The 22,358-nt window shown below is 45.0% G+C and overlaps 1 protein-coding gene across 1 annotated transcript in view; it reads left to right on the top strand.

The window, feature by feature from the left end:
- Positions 1-386: 386 nt before the first annotated feature.
- The window catches only part of ANTXR1 (ANTXR cell adhesion molecule 1), a gene marked incomplete at its 3' end in the record, with an annotated part of 177,486 nt that continues 155,514 nt past the window's right edge, over positions 387-22,358 (top strand). The window contains exon 1 of the mRNA XM_081333597.1: positions 387-797. Within this exon, the coding sequence (XP_081189723.1) occupies positions 646-797 (152 nt within the window). The 5' untranslated portion in view covers positions 387-645. The remainder of the gene's footprint in view (positions 798-22,358) is intronic.

Here is a 22,358-nt window from a genome sequence, read left to right as displayed (position 1 = left end):
CCCGGAATTAAGGAGAAACTTCCTAACAGCGAGGACAGTTAACCAGTGGAACTGCTTGCCCCCAGAAATCGCGGGCGCTCCATCCCTGGAGGTTTTTAAGAAGAGGCTGGACAGTCACCTGACAGATGGTATTGGTCCTCCTGCTTGAGCGGGGGGGGAGGGGAAGAGGGGGGGCTGGACTAGAAGACCTCCAAGGTCCCTTCCAGCTCTCTTCTGACTGAAGCACATCCGCGCATCCCCGGAGCGCGGCCACAAGGAGGCATCCTAGGATCTCGGCTCGCAGGCAAAGCCGCGCTCTTTCCTTCGCGGAGAAGGGGGCGGGAGGGGGGTGAGGCTTTCCTCAAATCTGGGGCAAAGCAGCCGGGGGGGGGGGGAAGAAAGAAAGACCGTCCGGAAGCTGCCCATCGCCTGGCCGGCAGTGGCGGGCTCGGGGGCGCTGCGCTTGGGAGCGCAAGGCAGAGGCGCCCCGGGAAGCGGAGCGGAGGGAAAGCGGAGCCGAAGAGAAAGGCCAAACCACCCAGAAAGCAAACCCAAAGCCAAACCTCCGGGCGGCCTTTCGGATCCGCCCGGTCCTGGGCTGGAGGAGCTGGGGAGGAGCGGAGGAGCCCCGCCACTTTCTCCCTCTCGGGCTGCCCGGCTTCGGGGATGGCGCGTCCCGCGCAGAGCCCGCTTCCCCGCGGCTTGCAGTGGCTCTTCCTGGCCGTCCTGATGGTCCCCTGCCACGGGCGAGCGGGGCAGCGAGAGGAGGGGGGCGCCGCCTGCTACGGGGGCTTCGACCTCTACTTCATCTTGGACAAGTAAGTGGCCGGGCGCCGGGGCGGCTGCGCGGGACGCTGCGTTGCGGGCAGGGGCGCAGCAGGCAGCCCTGGCGGTTTGTCAACACACAGGAGCGGGTTGTTGTTGTTGTTGTTGTTGTTGTTGTTGTTGTTGTTGTTGTTGTTGTTTTTACCTTTGCTTTGCGTGCCCAGTTTGGACCAAAAAATAAATAAATAAATAAAATAAACTGCCTTTCTCCTCTGGAGAAAGTCGGGGGAAAAAAAGTTTGGCTCCTTTCTCTGCTTTCTCTTTTTTTTTTTTGCAACGTTGCTGCTTTGGGAAAAGTTTAGCAAAGAGCGCGGCTGTCAGCTCTGGCCTGTTTGGGTAGCCTTACGAACAAACGCCCCGTGTCCAAAGTCTTAGTAAAACCCTGGCTTGGCTTCCCTGATGGGATGCAATTCCCGGGGAGCAACTGTTGAAGATCGCTGAACTCCGGAGTCAGGTCGAAACTTGCTCCATGGCAGAAAATACGTTGTTGCGATGTGTCTTTTTAAATTTATTTTTAGCCAATTTTCCCCCTTAACTCTGAGTCGCTCACTGTTCCTTTGTTCTCCATTAATGAAATGCACATTCCCTCTTTTTTTTTTCTATTTTTGCTGCTTTTTCTGCAGCTGCAGGAATTGTATCCAGGGAGGAAATAAAATGCTTGCTCATGTTATTTCTCCTACAACTGACATGATGCATTGTGTTTGTGTAAGAGGTTTGGGGCTGTATTCTTAAATATTGGCCAGCTGCATTGAAGAATGAAGCTGTCAGAGAGCCTTTAACAGTGCCAGACGTGTAAAAACAAAACGAAACAAAAGTTTTCGTAGAGGCTGAGTTTCCAAAGAGCCACATTTTGCATAGCCCCAAGGCTGTGAAAAGATGATTTAGTGGGTGGATTTAATTATCTTTCTTCCAAAGGGCTGGAGTTCTTTTTTCCATTTCATGTCAAAAACTATCACGGAGAGCTACCAGTTTGCAAAGAGTCTTGCCTGTAGCACACAGAGTCCTCAAAGAGAAACTCTGGGAGAATCTGTGAAAGTGGCTTGTTAAATCCCATTTCTATGCTATACCCCCACCCCCCAAGGAAAATAGGACCAATAGCAACAGGGAATTAGGCTGGGTCCCTTATCCCCAACTGCTGCCCTTCAGATCAGAGAATCCACAAGGGGAAGCAAAACAACAAACAAACAAGCAAGCAAAAACCACAGAGGTGACAGATGTGACCTTCCCATGGAGAGACCATCTTGATTTTTCTGACCCCGTATGAATTCCTTCCTGCTTTGGGTGGGTAGGATGGATGGATGGTCTGTTGTGTCCGTGAGTCTCTACTAGCAGGATTCAGCTGGTCCTGCATCTTCAGAGGGGAGGAGAACTAGAAAGGCTTGTGTGAACTGGGGTTGTGAAGGAAAGATGGGCTGTGCTGCCTCTTCCCAAGTAACCTTCTGCGTCCAGATTGGGTCAGGGACATTTTGTGGATGAGTTCCTTTCAGCTTTCCGAGGCTCCTAGAAGGCCACAGGACAGGACATGGCATGCGTCCTTTATCCAAGGGAATAGTCGCGTTTGCAATAAGTAAATCAACCATGGTTAACTATTTCTATGTCTCCTATCAACAACTTCAGGAAAGAACAGTTCTGTCCCCAGGACGCTGTACTTTTGATGTGTGTGGCAGGCTGAGCTTTGATGACATCATCATGGCTGCCATCTTGACCTTTTTGACCGTACCCTCCAAACATGCTTGAGCAGTACCGATAGAAATCATCAGAGGTTATTTTGAAAGATGGGCTGTGGGGGGAGTTTCTATCTTCCCCAGTGCCTTTCCAGAATCTGAAAACACAATTTTGGTTGGACAACTATCTCACAGTAAATTCACCTTTCTTTCTGAGATCATGCAATGCATCGAATTGTAAAGTAACTTCAAAAGTTGGGTACACGTAGGCTTTGTTGTTGTTGTTAGTTGTGAAGTTGTGTCTGACCCATCGTGACCCCATGGACAACGTTCCTCTGGGCCGTCCTCCACCATCTTCTGGAGTCCATTTAGGCTCACGCCTACTGCTTCAACACATAGGCTAAGCTACCCCAACACCCACCCCCCTCAAACTAAATGCAAGAGACGAGATTTTTAACTGGTTGGGTGAAATTGGTTGTGCAGACTGATACACAATGACCTGGAAGGGAGAGTGCGAATTATGTAAAGAAAAGAAAGGCCTTTGTTCTTCACGACAGCAGCAACAGCAGGGAAAGCGGTTCTTGTTTCCTGCAACTGGAGGGAAGTGTTGCCTGCAGATCTTTGTGTTTTCATTTCAGTCCAAAATTCCCTTCCGAGTTTCGTGGCTTTGCTTCTGGGAAGGCTTTCTCAGCCTGGTGCCTTCCAGATGTGCAAGGCTACATCTCCTACTCCCTGCCAGCAGGTCTGGGGGGGTGGGGAAGGGGAAGAAGCCAAACTCACCTGGATAAAGCAGTCATAAAACACTCTGAGCTTTCTGGGCTCAGAAAAGGCCAGCTTAATTAAAGGGGCATCTCCGTGTCCGGCAGCAGTAAGTCTGCTTCCAAGAGAAAATAACTGAGGAGAGAGATGGAATGGAGAAAGAACCAAAGGGAGGAGAATTTGGGGCAGGTAAGATTGATACAGGGACGTGGTGGCTCAGTGGGTTAGGATGCTGAGCTTGTCGATCAGAAGGTCGGCAGTTTGGCGGGTCGAATCCCGAGTGCCGCGTAACAGAGTGAGTGCCTGTTACTCGTCCCAGCTTCTGCCAACCTAGCAGTTCGAAAGCACGTAAAAATGCAAGTAGAAAAATAGGGACCACTATGGTGGGAAGGTAACAGCGTTCCGTGCGCCTTTGGCTTCTAGTCATGCCGGCCACATGACCACGGTGATGTCCTCGGACAAGTGCTGGCTCTTCGGCTTTGAAACAGAGATGAGCACCGGCCCCTAGAGTTGGAAACGACTAGCACACATGTGCGGGGGAACCTTTACCTTTACCTTAAGATTGATACCTGCAGAGGAGAAATGCAGGTATTTCCAGGACTTGCAAAGCCACCTTTATGGAACACCTAAGAAGATCAGAAGAAGCTGAATATATATGGATGGATGGATGGATGGATGGATGGATGGATGGATGGATGGATGATTGCTTGGTTGTCAGGCCTGCATCTTCTCTGTTGGCAATGTCAATCAATCACACATTGAGGAGTGGATGGATTTGAGTGACACACTGAGCCACATACCAGCCGATGGCAGACTTAGCCTGGTGTCTTGTGGGTTCCTGGTCTGTTTTAGTTTATGATTCAGTGTATTGGACAAACCTTGAAAAACTGAATGAACATGTGATAATCAGGTCTACAAAGATGTCCAATATTTAAATTACTCCTTTAATTACTGGAGGTATAAGGCATTGGTGGCTGAATCTGCTATGCATTGGGTGGTGGATGGTAATATTTTACCTCAGCCAGGGAGGGTCCATGGGGAGGGTCCTAAAAATCAAGATGGAGGTCCCAGTTGTACAGTCAAAATTCCTGCCTTTTTTTACATGCCTCCCAGTGCATGTGAAACAGGAAAAGGTTTAGTTGTGTGGATGCAACCGCCATGTTGTCTTTTTGGAGCCTCCTGCCCTAATGCAAATTTTACTTGCTTTCCTTCTTGCCCTAGGCTTTGATAGCATGAGCAGACTTGAAGTGGGGTGGTGGTGGTTTAAAGTGGATATGTGGAAAGGGGAAGATAGATTCTTGTAACTAGGGAATCTGAGGGAAAGCTCGGATTCCCAGATGCTGGGCACTGGTCTTAATACAGATCAAATCATTGTTTTCAGTGTCAAGGCAGTAAGTTCTAAAGGGTTGAGTAGCATGTAAAGAACCCAGTAAAAAAAAGGAAGTAGAGTGGGATGGTTCACATCTGAAACCCAGCAGAACTTAGTTGATTCTCTGATTGACTGGACAGAGAAAAGCCTGGGCCCATCGCACATTCCTACTCTCTCCTCTTTTGAATGGAGCCTTGAACCCTGAGCCTGAAAACTGTCCTTCCCCATTTCTTTTCCACAAGGTGTCCTGGAACCATATTTCCCCTTGCAGCACAATGAAAGCTGACAAACTGTTGCTCATATGATGCTCCTGTGTTCACCCCCACAAACGTTAACATAAATATTAACTAACATTCCATCTGCATGTTGGTCCCAAAGCAAAGTGGGTGCCCAACGTTTTCCATTCAAGACCCTTCTCCTACATAGGCATGGAATTCGCACACCACATGTGAAGCCACAGACTCTTTGTGGAGTAAACTTCATGCACTGCGTTAAGCTGCAAAGCACGACCTACAGACCGCAATAGCGGAGTGCACAAAATGCATGAAGCCCAACCTAAAAGAACACATGAATGAAAGCAAAGATCTGAGAGATTGGTGAAGATGTTGGAGATTGATGCTGGAGGGAAGAAGAGCAGAGATAAACAGGGATAACTTACGCAGAAGGATGTGCATAAATTTTTTCAGCGAGTCTACCAAATGCTTCTCTGTCTCGGGGGAATTGAACAAAACTAAATTTCATAATGTTCCACAGTTAAAGGCTACCTAGCGGTTGTTTTTCATGTGATGAGTGTTAACAAGTAATTGTATTTTTCTTCTGGCGAAATATGTCTAAGATGTGTTGGCTTTGATTATCACAAGCATCCTTTCTCCAAGCCCATCCCTTAACCAAGACTCTGGCAGGGACACCCAGCCTGGCTGTCTCGGCTCATCTGGGTTGGCCCCCGAATAGTTGTCAGTTGTGACTGTTTGGGGAGGTTCATTTTCCCTGAATTATTTCTGAGCCTTTCTGAGATTTTACGCTAGATTATATTTGGGGACAAGAATAGGCCAAGAGTCACTTGAGTCTTGGTGGCCTTGGAGCCTGATGAAGCAAAAGGCATCTTAGTTTGCAGCAAATGACTAGTGTGAAGTGAAGATGCTGGTCGTGACAATGCCATAGAAACTCTGCTCATCTTATGTGGGCATCTCATGTGCACAAGACCATGCCGAACTTGGATCACAACTTCCATCTTGACTTCTTGTATCACATCCTGCTAATACCCTTAACAAAAAACATTGAAAGGGCATGGAGGTTGAAACAAATGACATTGATCATCAAAATAAAATGCTATTTTATACCATGGTTGACAGTTTTATGCCAGGGAGACATCTGGGAGCCCCCAAAAATCATGTTGGTGGCCATGAAGTCACAGCTTTGCCCCTTTATCATGCGTGCAGAGGAAAGGGCACGACTTCTTTTTCTGTTTCTGGACTTTTTGAAATGCTTCTTGAAGTGGATTCCAATTTCACAGAGGTTAGCCCTAGTAGAAATTGGTTATAATGCAATCCTATACACGGCCTAAAAATAACTTCAAAAGAAAGCAGCATTATTCTTTTTTATTAAAAGCCAAGAAGCTGTCTGAAAAGACACACACGATGTGATGATGTTTATCTTGATTTTGACCTGGATAGGACACTAGGTTAGCTAGTAGTATTTTGCCAGCACTCTGGCTAACTGGGAAACTGGTCAGTGTAGACAAACAGTCCACAAACCTTCTGGCTCCAAGGACTGACCGCAGTGGCGGTGATGATGGCAGCGGCAGCAGTGGGGTGTGTGTGTGTGTGTGTGGTTTCGTGCATGCAACCTAGATCCTGCACATGTGCAAATGAAACTGCATGTTTGCCTGCTGCTTGCGTGGCCCAGTTCCCAAAAGGCCATGGCCCAGTACTAGTCCTTGGGAGGGGAGTCAGGGACCCCTGGTGTAGAGAACGGAGGCAATGGTCAGATAAGAGGGACTTAAGCCTGGCCAAGAAAGGAATGTGGGTAAACATCTCGGGAAAGCTGCACCCTAATTCCCACGAAGATAAAGGGAGAGAGGAGGGAGGTACATCCAGATTTGCAAGATTCTTTTACTATTGCTTTACAATAAAAGTAGCATTGATCTTCAGGGCATTAGTTTCCTAGTCTGGTCTGTCCTGAAGGGCTGACAGTAAGTCAACAGCTGGACAGAAACATCACAAGTGGCCTCCAAGGATTTCACACCAGGACCAGAGCACCTCTGTGACCTTAAGCACTACTAGAGGTTAACCTAGTAGTGCTTCTGAGAGTGCTTCTGTTCTTCTGCCATCCCACTGCACTATCCTTGTCTTCTCGTTTGTCCATGCAGGGTTAGAAGTCCAGCACAGCCGCTAAAAATACACATGGACTATATTTTAGCATTGCACCCTGATAAGGAGGGAGAAGTTAGCAGGTGTTCTTGGTGGGCAGAGAGAAATAGCTTTTAATCCAGATTACGAATCATTGGGGGTTTTCCCTTCACTGTATTTATTTATTATTCTTTATATAGAGAGTGTGTGTGGGGCGCAGTGGCTCAGTGGTTAAAGACGCTGAGTGTGTCATCTGAAAAGCTGACAACCCAGGTTCAAGACCTGAGCACCACACAACAGGGTGGACTCCCATTATCTGACCCAGCTCCTTGCTTACCCAGCAGTTCGAAAGCATGCCGATGTGAGTAGATAAATAGGTATCACTTCAGTGGGAGGGTAACAGTGTTCCATGCACCTTGGGATATAGTCATGTTAGCCACACGATCACAGAAGTGTCTTCAGACAATGCTGGCTCCCTCAGCTAGGAACCAGAGATGAACGCCGCCTGCTAGAGTCAGGCACAACTGGACAGGGAAACCCTTTGTTTTTTATATAGAGAATGTTTTGAAGAATTGGCTGGTAGAGCAGTCATTCCTGCTCCAGGAGGACCATGTTTGGGTGGGTGGGTGTCTTTTAGGGAATTTTCAGCAGGAATCCTTAAATAAGATCTGGAGTATTTGTGGACATCTCCCAAATTTCTGGATCTCTTGGAAGTGCTCCATTTCCTGTATAACATAAGCGTTTACTAAATCCTATATTTCTGATTTGTTTTGATGTGTTTTGTCAGTGACTATTTGAAGTCTGCTTCGTTCAGTTGGGTACTCAAAAGGAATAAGACAGCTTCTGTTCTGTGAAGTTTGAAATTAATACTTTTGAATTTTTCATGCGATGAGCTTATTATCCTATTACTTCATTCCCCCCCCTGCCGCCTCATTTACTATCTTTTTTTGAATTTGAAATTTCCTTCTCAGCTAGGCATGGAGGTTGGTCCATACAGAGCTCTCCAAAAAAACAAGGAGAAAAGAAAGCACTCCAAAACTGAGGGGGGGGACCTTGGGGTCTGAGGAGAGAGAACCAGATGATCTTGGCTTAGTTATGTATTCGACATGCATTAAAAAGAGATCTGCGGAATTTTTTTCTTCCTGATTTCTTCTCTATTGGTCATTTTTGAAACTAAGACCAAAACCGTTGGGAAGTGATAGAAGCCATTTGCTATGATCCTGGAAAGAAGGCAATCTGAACATCGAGTTGCAGAACCCTAGAATTGAAAGGGACCATTTTAACCATCAAGGTCCATCTCTTGTCCCATGCAGGAATCCACATTCAAGCCTTCCCAGGAGGTGGTTGTCCAGCCTTCGCTTGAGCCCATCTAATGAAGAGGAGTCCCTCACTTGTCTTGGTCAATGGCTCCATTGTTCAACTGCACTTATGATTATGAAGTACAACCAAAAGCAACCTTGATATAGCTGAAGACTCTTGTTCCATGTCCTCCATTCTTGGATGACAGATTCTGACAGGTCCTTGAACAAGGCTATCACAACAAAATTCTCAAAATAAAGCAGATATGCTTCCTTCAGCCCTTTCTCCAAGGATCTTCTTGTCTTCCAATAATGCTTGTTGTCCCTCACTGTGTCCTCTCTAACCATCTCTTCCTCTGCCTGTTCCATTCATTCTCAGGGGCATGCGGCCATACAGTGGATGTTTTGCTTTTCAAAAAGTATTCTCAAAAGAAAATAACCATGTAGAAAAAGCCCTCCCTTCCCCATCACTTGATTATTTAACATTTAATGCAGTGATTTCAGGTTCCAGCTGTCATGCCAACATCCTCCATCCAGCGTCCTTTTCTACTTTCCCATCTCTGAGGTGGGAGTTGTTCATCGTGTGGTTTGCATCTTCAGTTATTGGCCAAAGTCAAAGCCATTTGGGCTGGCCTGAAACAAAATTGCTTCCCACTGTTTTAGATTTTGAGAAATCACCAGGGTTTGTGAACACACAAACACTATTTATTTATTTATTAAGAAAAAACATATAGCCACCCAAGTCTCATATAGGTTGCTCCATGCAACTTACAAAATTTTAAAAATCTGACATATAATAAATCCATTTAAAAATCCCACCCCACCCCCAACCACAGCAACAACACAATGAAATCAAGTACTTGATTGGCTCCATCCCCATTTGTGGTTCCCCAGACCCATTTTTAGGGCCTTTCAGAAAAGCTGCAAGGTGGGGTCAACTGTTCCTTGGGGGTGTTCCATAAAGAAGGGGCCACCACCAAGAAGGCCCTTATTTGTGGTCCCACCAGATAACAATCCTTAATTGATGGAACCTGGAACCTGCCTTCCTGTCCTGGTGGGCCAGGTGGATGTAATAGGAGGTAGGAGATCCTTCAAATAGCCTGGCCCCAAGCCATTACACACACACACACACACACACACACACACACGCACACACGCACACACACACACAGAGATTCAGCACTGAGTAGCACTGGGTTTTGTAGAAAATATTGCCACATAAAATAATAATGCTGACCCAAAAGCCAGACTTGCAGTTTCTCAAATGTTTTCTTCTGAGAAGGATTCTGTTTATTTGTTTATTTCATCTCATTTTTGAATTTATTTATAATTTATTTCAATCTTTTCGGTACCATTTATTCTGTTGTCAGTGGGGGCAGCTAATGATCTTGTCGGTTACCCATCTTTCCATTTATTTGAAGCTTCCCTTCCTTTTCTCCCAAACCAAAAAGCATCATAGCGATATCATTAGACTTATATGCTGCCTCCTAGTGCTTTACAGCCCTCTCTGAACAGTTTATATTGACCCCAACAATCTGGCTCCTCATTTTACCGACCTCAGAAGGATGGAAGGCTGAGTCAACCTTGAACTGGTTAGAACCGAACTGCTGCCGGTTGGCAGAGTTTACCTGCAGTACTGCATTCTAACCCCTGCGCCACCAGGGCTCATGAGAGGAACCTGCTTGAAACATAATGAAGATGAAGGAAATGGCTGGAGAACTGATGCTCCCAGGACAAGCATTCCTTGGACATTTTATAATTAAATTCAAATAATTGTATTTCATCAGACTGAATATGAACTGATGTCAAACAAACAAAGAGCTGCAGGAAAAATTAATAGAGATTTTGTTCATTACATTGGTACGATGCCAAATTATATAGATTCAGAGTGGCTTATGTACTTGAATAATTAGAACATCCACAGTCTGCAGCATTAATGCATAACATTAAATCTTTCATGGTAACGTGTAATCATTAGTGAAAGTAACATCCAACAAAATGACGATAATAAATACAATCAATGTGTAGAATCTCAAGAGTGATGGGACCTCAATCACTAAGATGCTTGAGGGAACTAGGTAAGTCTAGCCTATTGAAGAGAAGGCTTGGGGATGACTTGATATCTGTCTTCCAGTACTTGAGGGGCTACCACAGAGAAGAGGGGATTGACTTATTCTCCAAAGCATCTGAGGTCAGGACAAGAAGTAATGGATGGAACCAACCTAGAACTAAGGAGAAATGTCCTGACATTGAGAACAATTAAACAATGGAATAGTTTGCCTCCTGATGTAGTGGGTGCTCCATCACTGGAGGTTTCAAGAAAACACTGGACAATCATTGTTTGGGATGGAATAAGGTCTCCTGCCTTGAGCAAGGGATTGTGCTAGAAGACCTCTGAGGTCCCCTCCAGCTCTAGGATTCTAGGTTTTATGACTGAAGTCTCATTGGTCTTCATTGCTTTCCAGAAGGCCTGCAACATGCAGGATAACCAGATGTCTAAGAGAGGACTGTTTCCTAGTGGATCTTTCTAAGATCTTTTCCATAACCTGTTAATGGTTGATTTCTGAGTGAAGATGAGAAGGATTGAATTGGACCTTAGGGAAACAAAATAATGCCTCCACTTGGCCAATATTCAGACACAGCGCCTCTTCTTGTTGCCAAGCATCGCAGTCTTTAGTGTGGATGGCTTTGTCTCAAGGGTTAGCCAAGTATTTCCACAATTATTCCATGGAAATAATTACGTGTCTTTAGAAGGCCCAGAACCAAGATGTGACATTCAGTGGGGTCCCGCCTAATAATTTTACATCATGGAGGTTTATTTGAACTCCAGGTTCTGTGGATACTAATGCCCATAAAAACTCTCTTGTTTCCTATACAGAGCATTGGGTTGGTGGTATAATTGTTGGTGTTATATACAAAAAAAGCATTAAATCATATCTGTCACTTTAGCGGATGTTGACCTTCATATGCATCAAGTTCCTTCCAAGAACCTAGGATGTCATGTGTCTGCATGGTATATGGGTGGATCCAAGCAGTGTGGCTTTTTGTGACTGATAGATAGAAATTTTGTTAATGCACACATTTTCTAAGTGCCATCTGAAAGTTTTTGATATGGCACCCTAGGTGCCAATAGCCAGTGGGACCACCACAGTCGGTTTCAACTTCAGTTTTCAGATCTTGATACTTTCTGATCTTCTCCAGTTCTTCTATTCTACTATCCCCTAGTTTTGCCACATCAATTATCCACCTGTCCTTCTTTCCGACCACAGTTTAATCTGCTGTGTTGCGGACCAAGACTATTACAGGTGGTCCTTGACTTCAAAGTTCGTTTAGTTCAAAGTTCAGAGTTACAAAAGCACTGGAAAAAGTGACTTATGATGGTTTTTCACACCCACGACCGTTGCAGCATCCACATGGTCACGGGATCAAGATTCAGACACCCAGCACCTGACACAAATTCATGTGATTGCCTTTTCCAACCTTCTGACAAGCAAAGTCAATGGAGAAAGCCAGATTCACAACTGTGGCAAGAAAGGTCATAAAATGGGGCAAATTCACTTAACAACTGTCTCACTTAGCAACAAAGAGTTTGGGCTCAATTGTAGTCATAAGTCAAGGACTACCTGTAAAGCCAGTTGAGGCCATGAATCTGACAATCTTCATCTGAGCAGGCAAAAGAAGCACCCCATTTTGGGGACAGATGCTGGGAAAAGTCTTGGATTCACTATCCCAATTCTGTGGAACAGTGGAACAGCCATTGTTCAAAGAAGCCCCCCTCGATTTCTTTCCTAAGAGTGATCTTAGTGCAAAGGTCATTAAATTAGCTCTGGATGTCATGGGCCTCAGAGCTGGGATTCAGTTATGTCTTGTCATTTTTCCTGCACAGGAAATGCGGTTTACTTTAATTTATTCATAATATTTACAGATCATTTACAGACCAAAGAAGAAGAAAAAAATAAACCCTGAAGTACTTTGCGAACATTGCAATTAAAAAAAAAAGAAAACAGCTCAGTCATCAATAAAACCGATAGTTCATTGGTTTCACTTAAAGATTAAGGCAGCTGACGGAAAGGCCAACAGAGCAATCAAAAGCAAGGAAAAGAGAAATCATTTGCTTCAAAATGAAACATTAGCTTATGCAAACTCTCAATTCCCATATCATTTTTAAATGTTTAATCCCTTTAGCTGTGGCAATCTTCCCCCCCCCCCTATTTCTTTCTGGCCAAAATCTTTGAGTTTTTGAGTTTTTCGCTCAATATGTGCACAGTATTCAGAAGGGAAAACATCTTCCTCAAAATGACTCCCCCCCCCGGGTTTCTTTGCTGGTATGCAACCTGGGGGGGGGGGGCATTTTTCTATGCAAGGCTTTGTGTGGGAAGATCTCATGGAAAAAAGAGCTGTAATTTTAGATGTTTGGATCCTTGTTCCAGGCGGGGAAAAAAAGCTTCAAGATGTAGTTATGTGGCGAACTCAAGAAGTGGGGTGTAACTCAGAAACCACCCAGAACACAAATCCTTCGTCCGGGGAGACCAGGCTGAGCCCCTGAGTTCATCCGTGGCCCCTCTGGTCGCTGGGTCTGAGGCAGGCCGTGTCCTTCCCTTCGGCTTCCGGCCTCTGGCTTAAAACTGTGGAAAATCAATCAAGCTTTCCTAGTTGGTGCTTCTGGTCCTCAGCTGCCTCTCTGCAAAGGAAACAAAATGTGGAAGCTTTTTTGGGCAGTCGAGTACAAGAGATCTCAAAGGAAGGGCAGCTACTGGGGTTGGTCAAAAAAGTCAAAATGGCATCTTTCGTTGCATCACCGCCACGGCCATCTTGGCTGCTTTTGAGCTTTCTCTGGGGACATCACGCTCACAAGCCATATTACCCTGAGTTTCTGGGGTCTGAGGACAGCTATTTCCAAGGAGGGAACAAAGTCATGTTTATTACTAAAAACGCACATATTCATAAAGCTAATGTGATTTGTTGTCATTCCTGATTAAAAAAAACTGTATACAGATATAGAATTGCAAAAAAGGTCGTTTTTTACTTGAAGAAATCTGCACCTTAATGCACAAAGCATATAGGCCAAACTTTTTGCAAAAACTAATCTTGTATATTTTGAAAAAAACAAGTATAAAATTAGAAATTGAGAGAAGTTTAAATTGCTCTATTCTCACCCGTTTGCAGATGTGGCTTATCATTCTTGCTTATTTATATGACTCAAAATAATTTGCCATCCGTCTTTTTCTATCATCTGTATTAAGAGGTAGCGTGGTTTAGTGCAGAGTTTCTCAACCATGACAACTTTCAGATGTGTGTCCACAAGGTGCACGGACTGTATGTCCACGGGTGCATGCTGGCTGGGGAATTCTGGGAGTTGATGTCCACATATCTTTAAAGTTGCCAAGGTTGAGAAACACTATTTTAGTGGTTAGGCCAGGGGTAGGCAACCTTGGCTCTTTTAGGACTGGTGGACTTCAACTCCCAGAATTCCTGAGCCAGCCACGCTGAGGGGAAAGGGAGAGGTTTCCAAGCTGAGCCATGCTGGCTCAGGAATTCTGGGAGTTGAGGTCCACGAGTCCTAAAAGAGCCAAGGTTGCGTACCCCTGGGTTAGGCTGTTGGGCTAGGAGTGGTGAGACTCAGGTCCAAGTCCATTCCCCCCCCATAGACGTTCCCCTGGTGATCTTGGCTGGTCAGGAAAACCTCCCTCACAGAGTTGTGGTGAGAAGAAGAAGGAAAGGGATCTCCATGGAATTCTTGGAGCTGCTGCAGAAAGAGAATAATCCTGATGAATGGCGAGAGTGGGAGTTTACAGAAGAGAGGGAATTGCTGTAAGGAGAGGAATAGCTTCATTTATGAGCCATGGTGGTGCAGTGGTTAGAATGTTCGATCCTGCCGGCTGCCAGCAGTTCAGCAGTTCAATTCTCACTGGCTCAAGATGGACTCAACCTTCCATCCTTCTGCGGTCGGTAAAATGAGGACCCAGATTGTTGGGGGCAAGATGCTGATTCTGTACACTGCTTAGAGAGGGCTGTAAAACACTGTGAAGCAGTATATAAGTCTAAGTGCTATTGCTATTTGGAAACTTAGTGGGCACAATTTTGGCAGTACCCACTCCTCCACCCTGTTTTCACTTCCTTTGGCCAACAGTTCAGCCAATGATGGTGGTCACGGGTGTCCATAGGGTCGGTCAAAAAAGTGAAGATGGCAGTCACAACAGTGTGATGGACGCTCCACCTTTTTATACCAGATGCACCAAAAACAAGGTGGAACTCCCATTGTACCGTTGTGGCCTCTTGATTTTGGGGGGGCATCTTCACTTTTTTGACCATACTTGGGGGACCATCATATACAGTAATGCAACCCTTGGCCAGTAGAAGCTATGAACACGTGACTGAATCAGAATGAGAATAGAGCTGGAAGGGATATTGGAGGACTTCTAGTCCAGCCCCCCCGTTCATGCAGGAGAACCTATACCATCTCAGACAAGAAACTGTCCAGTCTCTTCTTAAAAACCTTCAGTGATGGAGCACGCATGATTTCTGGGGGCAAGCTCTTCCACTTGTTAATTGTCCTCACTATTAGGAAGTTTCTCAATGCCAGGTTACTTACCTTCCTTCCTCTGTACACCGCCCCGAGTCCCTCGGGAGAAGGGCGGTTTATAAAAACAAATAAATAAATAAATAAATAAATACTTCTCTTTTTTATTAGTTTCCATCCATTGTTTCTTTTCCTGTCTTCTGATGCTTTGGAAAATAAATTGACCCCCTCTTCATTGTGACAAACCTTCAGATACTGGAATACTGCTATTATGTCACCCCTAGTCCTTCTTTTCTCTAGACTAGGCAAACTCAAATCCTGCAACTGTTCTTCATATGTTTTATAGTCTCCAGGCCTTTAATCTGGAAGTTTTTAAGAAGAGACTGGACAACCATTTGTCTGAAATGGTATAGGTTTTCCTACCTGAGCAGGGGGTTAGACTAGAAGACCTCAAAGGTCCCTTCCAACTCTATTATTGTTATTGTTAATCATCTTAGTTGCTCTTCTTTGTACTTTTTCCAAAGTCGCGACATCTTTTTTTGTAATGTGGTGACCAAAACTGGATGCAGTATTCCAGGAGTGGCCTTACTAAGGTTTTATAAAGTAGTACTAATATCTGTATGTGATTTTATGCCTCTATTTATACAACCAAAGATTGTATTGGATTTTCTGGCCTCTGCCACATGCTCTTGATGTCAACTCTACAAATGAGCATGGCTGCAGCCATTTTTTCTTCTCATTCTAGGTTGCCCCATAGAATGGAGGGAGCGGGGTTGCCCAGGTGCTTCGTTAGCCAAATAATCATATTGGGGAACGTAGCTGCTTGCATAGTTTTATAGGTGGTACATATAACTTTGTATTGGGAAATTGTTACTTGTGTATTCAGACTTGGATTCACTTTTGACTGTGCCAATACTTTGTAACTAATAAACATGTTCTTTGAGGAATTCTCAAGCCTCTGAGTTCTGCTTTATTCGTCTCTGTCTGTCGGAATCATGACAGTTGGCTCATGTTTAAGTAATTGTCCACTAGGACTCCAAGGTCCCTCTCACAGTTACCCTTTTTGAGCATGATTTCACCTACTTGTACCTTTAGTTTTTCCTGCCCAGGTGTAAAACCTTGCTTTTCTCCACATTAAATTTCATTTTGTTGGACAGGGCCCATTGTTCAAGTCTGTCAACATCTTTTTGGATGCTGACTGTTGTTGAACTTATGCATCACATTAACACTCATCCATATGAGAGCCTTAAGATGATGAACCTGGCTGGAAATGAAGAGGCTTGATAGGTGACCCTGATTTGAATCCACTCTCGGCCACAATGGCAGCCAGATGTTTTGTCCAGATGACGCTTCCTACAGGCCCTGATTGGTGGATTCTTCTGCTCTTCCACCTGTGATGAGAAAGCAAGCCCCAGTCATATTCCTTCCAATGGGTGGGTCTTTGAGAAGCCAAGCTTGTCACCTATTGGCTTCTTCCATAAGCCCCGCCCCCTGCCTTGAATTGAGGCTTACCTGTGTTATACCTTGTAGACCAGGGGTGTCAAACTGCCAGTCTGCGGGCCGGTTGCATCATATGGAGGCTGCGCCCACCCCAGCTCCTGCAATGTAAAAAAAGTTGTGATGAGTCGCGACATGTCATGTGACGCGGTGAGTGTGACACCCATGTTGTGGACAATTTTACCATTTTTGCTAAAAAAAGGGAAACTGGCAGAACTTACACTGATTTCGCCCCTTTGGGTGGGAAGAAACAGTCTTCCCCTTCCATTGCTTTAAAAGAAAGTAGGGGAAAAACCTCCGTCGCTTCACAATGGAGGGAAATCCAGCAATTCGCAGATTGTTAGCCCTTCAAGATAGTCCAGACAAGAAGTGCAACAGTGAATGTTAGCGCTATCTTTATTGTTACATTACAGTAGTAAAATCTTGCAAGGCTGAAAGTATTTGGAACGGAATGGAACGGAATAGAATGGAATGGAACAGAATAGAACAGAATAAAATAGAATAGAATGGAATGGAACGGAACAGAACAGGACAAGGCAGGACAGGAATAGGAATAGGAACAGAACAGAACAAAACAAAACAGAACAGAATAGAAAATATGGAATGGAATGGAATGGAATGGAACAGAACGGAACGGAATGGCACCTTGGAAGTTTTCTAGTCCAACCCCTCCTCAAGCAGGAGACCCTATACAATTTCAGACAAAGGGATGTACTATATATTCTTTTCTTAAAAGCTTCCAGTGATGGAACCCCCACAACTTCTGGAGGCAAGCTGTTCCACTGTTAATTGTGCTCACTGTCAGGAAATTTCTCCTTAGTTTTAGATTGCTTCTCTCTTTGATTAGTTTCCCTCTGTTACTTCTTGTGCTCTTTCCTCCTCTCCTTTTACCCCCTGGAAAATGAGGGAGGGTCTCTTTTGAAATGCTTCCCACGCCCTCCCTCCTTCTGTGGGCTGAGATGCCTTTTGCATGGCCGTAGCTCTCCCTCCGGTCTCTCAAGCTCATTCCCACAGACCATTACGCAGCTTCTCTCTGAGCAGCTGTCACTTGCCTGCAGCGTGGCCCAACTTTATGTGGGAAGGCCCCTTTGGGAAAGAGCATCAGCCCAGGGTGAAACGCCCATGAGGGCAGGTGATCACAGGCTGTGCCCGTCACCCGGGCAGAGCACAGGAAAGGAAGGCAAGCAGATTACACAGACTCGTTTGCATCAGCAGAGGTTAGGAAAGGCTTGACGACAACCATGGAAAGACAGTTGAAAGTTTCCTTCCTTTCAAGCTGGAGTGTGTGTCTGTGTGTAATTTGAGAATGGCATTTGTAATTTGAGATGGTGTGTGTAATTTGAGAATGTATTTCTGCTGTCCAGGAAGAGAAAGCAGGGGCCTTCTTCACACAGGGGCAAGAAGAAGGCACAGGGGATTGCTAGGTGAAAAAGTGGGTTTGGGGCATGTTGTATCCTGGAAATGCAGCCCATTGTGCTTTCTCAGCAAGCCATGGTTTATTGTAAACCATGACTTGGTAGAATGAGGATCCCATTGTGTAACATCTTGACACAAAGCATACACTGGAGAATTTTTTTTTTAATCCCATTTATATCCCGCCCTTCTCTGAAGACTCAGGGCGGCTTACAATCTAAAGCACAATGTGCTTAGCAATAGCCTTCATTCTATGTATATACCTGCTTATTAGGGCTTTCGGGGCCCCCCCAAGCAGCATTAGTAGGTAAAATGAGGACCCAGATTGTTGGGGGCAATAAGCTGACTTTGTAATAATGCCGCTTGGGGGTGTGTGAAAGCCCTAATAAGCAGGCATATACATAGAATGAAGGCTACTGCTAAGCTTGTAAGCCACCCTGAGTCTTCGGAGAAGGGCGGGATATAAATGGAATTAAAATAAAATAAAATAAAATAATTATTACAAAGTCAGCTTATTGCTCCCAACAATCTGGGTCCTCATTTTACCTACCTGGGAAGGATGGAAGGCTGAGTCAACCTTGAGCCTGGTGGGACTCGAACCTGCACTAATTGCAGGCAGCTGGTGTTACTTAAGGAGGCATTAGCCCACTGCTCCACCAAGGCTCTTTGTCTTCAGTAAGCCATTTATTCAAGCTCCAGGTTTGGGTAGAAGGCCTTATCAATCAGAATAGATCTTGGAGGTCTTCTAGTCTAGTGCCCTGCTTGAGCAGGACACCCTATACCAGGGGTCGGCAACCTCGGCTCTTTTATGACTCGTGGACTTCAACTCCCAGAATTCCTGAGCCAGCATAGCTGGCTCAGGAATTCTGGGAGTTGAAGTCCACGAGTCATAAAAGAGCCGAGGTTGCCGACCCCTGCCCTATACCATTTCAGACAAGTGGCTGTCCAGCCTCTTCTTAAAAACCTCCAGTGATGGAGCAGCCACAACTTCTGGAGGCAAGCCGTTCCACTAGTTAATTGTCCTCACTGTTAGGAAGTTTCTCCTTAATTCCGGGTTGCTTCTCTCCTTTATTAGACCTGATGATGTTGCACACATCACGATGTCTTTGCATCAGTTTTGCAGATTACATAATTCTCTTAATTTGCTGCTCCTGATTCCTTTCTCTTCTTGTGGACAGGAAAGAAAAAAGAGTGAATTCTGCTGGAATTATTGCTTTCCTCAGCAAATCCCTTCCTGGGTGTGGATGCATCAGAATGACCTGCCTTGCAAATCTAAGAGGGGATTTATTTCCAAACTGGTTTGGACTTTGAGTAAACTCTACAAAGCAGGGAAACAAACTGTGGTTTAATCCTACAACTATTTTTTTTAACATGTGATGAACTTCAGAGTTTAATTTCTCTGCAGAGATCTTTCAAACACAATTTGGGTTAGCAGAGCTTTATATGCCAAGTATATTCAATGAATGAGTCAGAAAACAAAATTCTGGCTACATTGACTCCTGTTATTAGATTAAATTGAGAATGGTGACCTATTTGGATTATTGGAAGGTGAAACGATCTATCATTTGTAAACACCCTTTTTTACATGTCATAGTGAATTACCTTGAGTTTTATGCTGAATAATCAAGTTTAAAGAAATGCTCTTGAACAAGAAAAGGCTTGTTGGGTTCTTCTATAATTGGCAGACTTTGTTCTGTGGCATCAAATGCAGCTTGAAATAACCGCTTCAGATGGCCTTTCAAAACATCTAAAGACGGATAGTGTGAATGCAGCAAAAAGAGAGCTAGGGGTTTTCAAGAAAAGCCCAGACAACCATTTGTCTGGAATGGAATAAAGTCTCCTGCCTTGGGCAGGCGGGTGGACTAGTCAGTAGAAGACCTCCAAGATCCCTTCCAGCCTTAGGATTCTATGAGAAGCAGCTCAAGGACTCTTGCTTTAATGAGGCCCAAGGAATCCTGATCATCATCATCATCATCATGATAAGGGGGCTGGAGGCTAAACCATATGAACAATGGTGTCTAAAGATGGACAGTGTGAATGCAGCAAAAAGAGAGCTGGGGTTTTCCAAGAAGAGTCTAGTCTAACAAAAAGAAGGACTAGGGGAGACATGATAGCAGTCTTCCAGTATTTGAGAGGCTGCCACAAAGACGAAGGGGTCAGCCTATTTTCCAAAGCATCAGAGGACAGGACAAGAAATAGTGGTTGGAAACTAACCAAGGAGAGAAACAACCTAGAACTAAAGAGACATTTCCTAATGACAAGAGCAGTCAAGTCATGGAATAGCTTGCCTTCAGAAGCTGTGAGTGCTCCTTCACTGGAGGCTTTCAAAAAGAGACTGGACAACCATTTGTCCAGAAAGGTATAGGGTTGTGGTGGTGAACCTATGGCACGCACGCCACAGGTGGCACACAAAACCCTCTCTGTTGGCACGAGTGCCATTGCCCCAGTCCTAGGCCTTAAGTTGGGTTTTATAAAACCTTTTGACTTTAGGCCTCCACCACCGTGTGAAAAAAAATGGCGATGTCCATTTTGCTCTATGAGTTGATGGTGACCTAACCCTAACCCTAAGTGGAATTTTCCCCCAATGGGATTTTCCTATGTATTTTACCAGGAAACATAGATAGGGCAGCCTAGAAAAGTAAGTGCCCTCCCAACCATACCCAAGCACTCCAAGTTTGTTGGCGATGTCCATTTTGCTCTATGAGTTGATGGTGACCTAACCCTAATCCTAAGTGGAATTTTCCTCCAATGGGATTCTCCCATGTATTTTACCAGGAAACATAGATAGGGCAGCCTAGAAAAGTAAGTGCCCTCCCAACCATACCCACATATTCCGAGTGGTTGGCATGTCCATTTTGCTATGTGAGTTCATGGTGACTTAACCCTAACCCTAAGTCCATGGTGGCGAACCTATGGGATGCGTGCCACAGGTGGCATGAAGAGCCCTCTCTGTGGGCAGGCGTGCCGTCACCCCAGTCCTAGGCCTTCAGCTGGGTTTTATAAAACCTTTTCGCTTTAGGACTCCGCCGTTGTGTGCAAAAAAAAAGGTTTAATCAATCAATTTCAACTTCTCGCAGGGAAAAAAAAAGATCTGGCAAAGTTGGAATAATTGATTGAAGTTTTTACCACCGCAGCCACACCCACCCAATGGGCCACGCCCACCCAATGGGCCATGCCCACTTGGCATCTGATGATACATAAGTGGGTTTGGGGACGCATTTTGGCACTCAGTCTCTAAAAGGTTTGTCACCATTGGTATAGGGTCTGCTGCTTGAGCAGGGAGTTGGACTAGAACCAGGGGTAGGCAACCTTGGCTCTTTTATGACTTGTGGACTTCAACTCCCAGAATTCCTGAGCCAGCATGGCTGGCTCAGGAATTCTGGGAGTTGAAATCCACAAGTCATAAAAGAGCCAAGGTTGCCCATCCCTGGATTAGAAGATCTCCAAGGTCCCTTCCAATTCTGTTATTCTGTGTTCTCTATATATCTTTTATTCTATGTTTTAAGCTAGAACTCTTCTCTCTATATCTTATTCATCAATGCCGGATCAGGAGCTGAAGTGGGAGCATTGCATCCACCGAGCCACTGTTCCTCTGCCCATCCACTGGCTGTAGGGAGTAGAGCAACCCAGCTCTTTCAGTATATCCCCTTCAGTCCCTGATCCGGTTTGTTTTAGTTGCGGTTCTGCCTACGGCTTGCCCCAAGAGATCAGCACCAGTGTGAGCGTGTGCAGTTTATTTATTTATTTATTTATTTATTTATCTATTTATTTATTTATTTAGTTAGTTAGTTAGTTAGTTAGTTAGTTAGTTAGTTAGTTAGTTAGTTATTATTGGGACTTATATGCCGCCCTATCTCCCGAAGGACTCAGTTCCTTTGCTTTGGCTGCAATCTGGAGATGCTGCATGCTGCAGTCCACGCCTGAACTTTGGGAAAGTTGGAGCTGCTTCCATGCTCTAAAATGAGGGGGGCTTCCAGGTAGCGGTGCACTGATGTGGTTTGCTATGAACCCGTTGGCAAACTAGAGGGTGATTCGTTGAAAGTTGTCTTGAAGATCTTGCATTCCACAAGGTGTTGAACTAGATAACCTTAGGGCAGAAATGTCAAACTCGCGATGTCACGTGACATCGCGCAACGTATTGGGACAGTTTTGCCATTGCCGGCAATGGGGTGGGCATGGCTTCCACGTGACGCATCCGGCCCGTGAGTCAGCAGTTTGACACCCCTGCCTTAAGGTGTCTCCCAATTCAATGATTTTGTGAATGCTAATGTATAATATTGAAACTCAAACACTTTGGCCACCTAATGAGAAGGAATGACTCACTGGAGAAGAGCCTAATGCTGGGAAAGATTGAGGGCAAGAGAAGAAGGGGACGACAGAGAATGAGGTGGCTGGATGGAGTCACTGAAGCAGGAGGCGTGAGCCTAGATGGACTCCAGAAGATGGTAGAGGACAGAAAGGCCTGGAGGAATGTGGTCCATGGGGTCACGATGGGTCAGACACGTCTTTGCAGTTAACAACAACAACAACAACAATGTATAATACCTTATGTATACAAGTAGTCCTTGACTTACAACCATTCGTTTAATGACTGTTCAAAATTACGGCACTGAAAAAAAATGGTCTCTGTGCAGCGTCCCCAAGTCATGTGATCCAACTTTCAGTGCTTACCAACCAACCATGCAT

The sequence above is a fragment of the Vipera berus genome (assembly GCF_964194415.1).
Source record: "Vipera berus genome assembly, chromosome: 8".
NCBI classification, from domain to species: domain Eukaryota; kingdom Metazoa; phylum Chordata; class Lepidosauria; order Squamata; family Viperidae; genus Vipera; species Vipera berus.
Note: the sequence above shows the minus strand (reverse complement) of the source record. Positions and strands in the feature narration are given on the sequence as shown.